The sequence below is a fragment of the Raphanus sativus genome, chromosome 6 (genome assembly GCF_000801105.2).
Source record: "Raphanus sativus cultivar WK10039 chromosome 6, ASM80110v3, whole genome shotgun sequence".
Taxonomy (NCBI): domain Eukaryota; kingdom Viridiplantae; phylum Streptophyta; class Magnoliopsida; order Brassicales; family Brassicaceae; genus Raphanus; species Raphanus sativus.
In genome coordinates this window covers 24,710,460-24,715,247 of record NC_079516.1, presented here as the reverse complement: position 1 = coordinate 24,715,247, position 4,788 = coordinate 24,710,460, and the positions used below count along the sequence as shown (strand labels likewise).

General features: G+C 33.4%; 1 protein-coding gene across 2 annotated transcripts; it reads right to left on the bottom strand.

Annotated features, from left to right (window-relative positions):
• Window positions 1-1,011: 1,011 nt before the first annotated feature.
• Window positions 1,012-2,958, bottom strand: LOC108809749 (homeobox-leucine zipper protein ATHB-21). Of its 2 annotated transcripts, none has more exons than XM_018581898.2 (3): window positions 2,761-2,958; window positions 2,226-2,566; window positions 1,012-1,525 (listed from the first exon to the last, which is right to left on the bottom strand). In XM_018581898.2, the coding sequence occupies exons 1-3, from the start codon at window positions 2,846-2,848 to the stop codon at window positions 1,289-1,291; spliced, it is 666 nt and encodes a 221-aa protein (XP_018437400.1). In that variant the 5' UTR covers window positions 2,849-2,958; the 3' UTR covers window positions 1,012-1,288. The 2 variants fall into 2 exon arrangements, with proteins under 2 accessions (XP_018437400.1, XP_018437401.1); XM_018581899.2 differs by having other exon boundaries at window positions 2,226-2,563; window positions 2,761-2,954.
• Between the last annotated feature and the right edge of the window lie 1,830 nt (window positions 2,959-4,788).

Genomic DNA, 4,788 nt, shown 5'->3' with positions numbered 1-4,788 from the left:
ATTAAGATGTAATCTTAGTAAAAGATACTTGAGAATATATTTTTAAAGATCTTGTTTTGAAAATATTAAAATAATTGGTTAGACATAGTATATATTTAATAATAATTAAGTTAGTTATAAAAATAATAATAGGAAATTAAATAAATGTAATGGTCCAACCTAAACTATTTAAAAGTAGATAAAAAGTTCTTATGTTTTAATAGTATTGAATAGATTTTATGGTTTGGAGGCCACATTAATTAAGAATAGATGTATTTATTCTTATTGAGATTAGAATATTCTATTCTGTTATATTATATGTATATAATTAATAGAAACATAAATAATTGGAAATACATAATCAATATGAACTGAAGTTTCTCTTTATAATCTTTGGCTTTATGTAATGTCAATGATGAACATGATATAAAATATATTTGTTTGAAGCAATTTGTTGTAATGTTTTTTTTTGTAAACTAATTTGTTGTAATGTTTCGTATAGTTGAAGATGAATTAAAATTTAAAACAATTTTATTTCTTTATGTGACACAGAAATGATAACGTTTATAAACATGATCTTCAATTAGTGTTATTGTATTATTGGACTTCTTTACTAACATGATTTCCAATTAGAGTAATTGCAAAATTCTTGTATTTGCAGAATATAAGGAGAAACGATCATAGTAAGTAAAATGAAGTCAAATTAGAGTCATTGTATTATTATTCTAATAGTTAATAAGGTACCGGTTAAGTATATTTAATTTCAATGGTTTTAGTAAATTAGATTTTGGTTTATTTAAACTATACCGGAAATATTATGTAGGTAGCTAGTAAAATATTATTCTAACAAACTTGTGAATGTTTTAATATGCGTCTGGTACAAAAGAGTCCAAATTTTAAAAACAACATTCTATGGTAGATTTTTTTAGGACTCTAAATTAATATAGTAGATTTACCGACAACCACGAATAATAAGTAACTTTTAGACTTTTAGTACGATTAAACAAATAACAAAAAAAAGAGAAATCACAATTTACTTGTAATTAACAAATTAATACATTTTTGTCCAACATTGACCATATTTTCAAACAAATTAAAGCAGCTTTCGGCCTAAATTATATGCAAGTTGTAAGCCATTATGCTTAGAAAAAGATATCCACAATATTAGACAACCTAATCAAACCCATAGTTTTATCTACATTCTGCTTCGTTATAGAAATCGATCAATCATATAAACAACCTAGTTATTTATCACAAATAACCCCTATCATTTTACGAACTTTATACTAATTAAGTTAGGTAGTTGTTTTCACATAAGTTGGCTCATCCATTCTAATCCATCAATGTATTCCGGCGAGTAGAACAAGTTCTCGTAACCGTCACAGTCGTCTCCGATTTGATAATCTCCAAAAAACGGCGTAGCCTGATTAGCTTCAACGGAGATAAAAGATGAGATTGGACTGTTGCTTGCGGCTCCTTCGACTCTTTGTGCCAACCGTTGGATCTCTCTTTCAGCGTCATAAAGCTGTTCCTTTAGGTGAAGAACCTGAAATAATTAGTTGATTTGATTAACAAAAATACTCTACCATAAATAGCTAATAATGTTTTATGAGTTTGATTTGATGAGTTTTATTTCGTGGGCCTGGTGACTAGAAGACCAGTGACTAAGACAAGCGAATGAGTGACCATTAGAAAAACGAAGAAAGTTGTACGGAAAGATATTTTGTTTATTATTTTGGTTTTTGCAGGTCACTTCTTTATTATTTTGTTTTTTGTATAATATAATAAATAGTTTTCTTTTTGTCAACAATATATAATTTTAATTTTTTTTTGATATTTACTACTTTAGCTATTGACTAAAGATGACAAATAAATTTGAAACACAATAAAAATTCTGGTTTCTTTGTCTCTCGCTCACAATTTCTTACAAAGTGTGTCGGTTTTATTTGGCAATAATTTCCTTTATCTTTAAAATAAATTTTATTTTATAGCAAATATCTAAATCTTTGTATATGTTAACCAGAATTTTCACGTAAAACATTTTACCAGTTTATCTTCACAAATACAAAAAAAATGTGGCTAAAAGACAATCGAACGTTGTCTGTATAACATTAACCTATCTCTATCATAATATCTTAGCCCTTTTTCAAGAAAAAGAAAAAAAATTCTATCATATATCTTTAAATAATTTATATAGTTATATGGCAAATAATGTATTCTTTAAGAAAGAGAAGACTATCACGCACCTCAGAATCAAGACGACACTTCTGAACGACGGCGTTTTCGTGTTCGTTCTTGAGTTTGGTGTATTCATCTTCAAGCCTCTTGTTCTTCCACCGTGCACGGCGGTTCTGGAACCAGACGGCCACTTGACGAGGATCAAGCCCTAACTCCGAAGCAAGACGGTTTTTCCTCTCGGACTCAAGCTTATGCTCAACTCCGAAACTCATCTCCAGCATTCTTACTTGCTCATCACTCAATTTCCTCTTCCTAAACCACCCATTGCTTCCATCTCCAGCTTCCTCGGCCATCTCAACATTCTTGCTCCTCCTCCTCCTCCTCGGACGCACTGGTTTTGAATCTACTGCTAGACCAAGAAAATCACATCAAAACTAAGCCCTCTTAGTATCATACACGTTTGTGAAAAGACTAAACTAAGACTAAGACATATTATCAACAAAAATCAACAAGAACCACTTGAAGATATTTGTATAACCAGCTTTGGGTTTTTGTTAAATAACTACAAAGATATAAAAGATTATAACTGTAGAATGGGCAAACCTTGTTGTGGTACTAATGAAGCATAGACATTCGGGTACATCTGAGAAATGAGTAGGAGATTATGATCATTTACATGCTGGTTATTCATGTTTCTTGTTCTCTCTCCAAATCTTGTTCTTCTCTCTTAGATTGAATAGATTGATGTTTTTTGTCTCACTTTTTTCTACACCAAGGAGAAGATGTGTTGGGGGAAGAGGGGAACTTATCATTTATAAAGGAAGAGTAGGTGTCAAGGGGTGTTTAACTAAACCTTTTCATTTATTTTGTATAAAATATTTCTTTTTTTTTGTGATTATCTTTAAATAACATAACTGCCACTTTGCATATTAATACTCTAAATTCCTCAGGTCATGATAATGTATAATGTATATTTGGAATGCGAAAAGATGGATACATATACATCATTACTATTGTTTCATGTCGCAAAGACATGATTTTATTTGTTCACTTGACACATATCATTTTCTCGAACTCATGTGAAAGCAATAAGAAATAAATAAAATAATATACTCCCAATATTAATTAGACGATAATGTGATAAAGCCTTAACGTGTGATGAGAGTATTAGAGGAAGTCGTTATCACTATCATATGGATAAGTCTCAGCAACAAATTAAAAGAGAAAACATAAGTGACTTATCTTTCAAAAGGTTGTTTACTTTATAGTGTTTATTTGTATCTCAACTACTTTTTACTCGTTTTTCAGGAAGCTTTTCTTTTTTTTTTGTCACAAACAGGAAGCTTTTCTTTAATAGGGTTTTTAGACTAGCAACACCTAAAATAAAAGATATATAAAGATTCGCCTATTGTAAAAAAAGATTGATTACAATAATAATCAGCACCAATACAATGGATTCTTTAACAGTACAAAAAACTTATGTGGTTGTGCAGAAGTTAACCACTGAAGCCGGACCATGAGTTCGATACCTCTGTTGAACAACCGAATTGTGTAAAATACCGCTTGATTTTTTTTTTTGAGAAGAAATACCGCTTGATTTTAATTCTGTTTAGTTCAGACAAACTGGTGTAGAGTGAGTCATGGGATTCGAGAATATATGATAGATAACTATATGATAGAAAACGAAAGGTCGTGACTCGTGACGGAAAGATTAAGATGTGTAGACTCGTGGTCAATTTTTTTTTTTTCACAAATTGGAATTAGATTAATGGCCCAAGGTCCAAACGTTACAGGGCCGAAGCCCACAAACCAAACATACAAACAAACGCTAAAGCCCATACCATACTTGGGCCAAACATACAGCAAAGGAAAATGGGCCACAGTCCAAATCCACAAAAACCTAAACTTCACCGACACCTCGGGAAGCCCTACTACGTGTCGCAATCCGCACCCCTTCGGACGCACGTGTCTCTCGATCCCTCCAATCCAACGATCGCTGCCGTTGCATGTTTTTTCCGGAGACCACGACCGGGACTCACCCGTCGCCGCAAATCCTCGGAGCCAAGCCATCTTAAGACCACCGGCGAGCTTTATCGGGATTCACCCGAGTTCTCGAACCGCATCAACGCAACCCACATTTACTTCAACACCGCTTCCAAACGCCGGAGAGCATCCATCGTCGACGCGAGAGCTCCTCCAGAACAGAAGCCGAAACCCACAAACTAGTCACCAAAGAGAGAGATACCGGAGCATAAGAAGCCTTCTCCTACACACGCAACCTAAAACCGCTTGTTTTCCTTTAGACAGAAAGGACCAACAACGGAGAACTAGAGTCGACCGTCCACCGGGAGATCGGCGCGACGACGGAAGCTAAAAAACAAATCAGAGATTAGAAAGATGAAACTTAGCAAACAGAAACGCGAGCGGGTAAGAAATCCGGACTGACGGTGGCTGTGGAAGCAATGGAAGCGACGACGGACTTTTTTCTCTCTTTTCTCTCTTTTTCTTTCTTTCTTTTGACTCGGGGTCAAATTTAAGTCATTGGTTAATAATTAACTTTATTTAAGTTGAACTTTGTAGATGTGTAGACCTAGGTCTTAGTTGCTTGTAGATCTGGACTTTTGTACAATT

Coding starts and splice junctions, on each gene's coding strand:
- LOC108809749 (XM_018581898.2), bottom strand. CDS start 2,848: ATGAATAACCAGCATGTAAATGATCATAATCTCCTACTCATTTCTCAG. Junction 2,567..2,760: donor TTCATTAGTACCACAACAAG/GTTTGCCCATTC, acceptor TTCTTGGTCTAG/CAGTAGATTCAAAACCAGTG. Junction 1,526..2,225: donor AGTGTCGTCTTGATTCTGAG/GTGCGTGATAGT, acceptor TAATTATTTCAG/GTTCTTCACCTAAAGGAACA.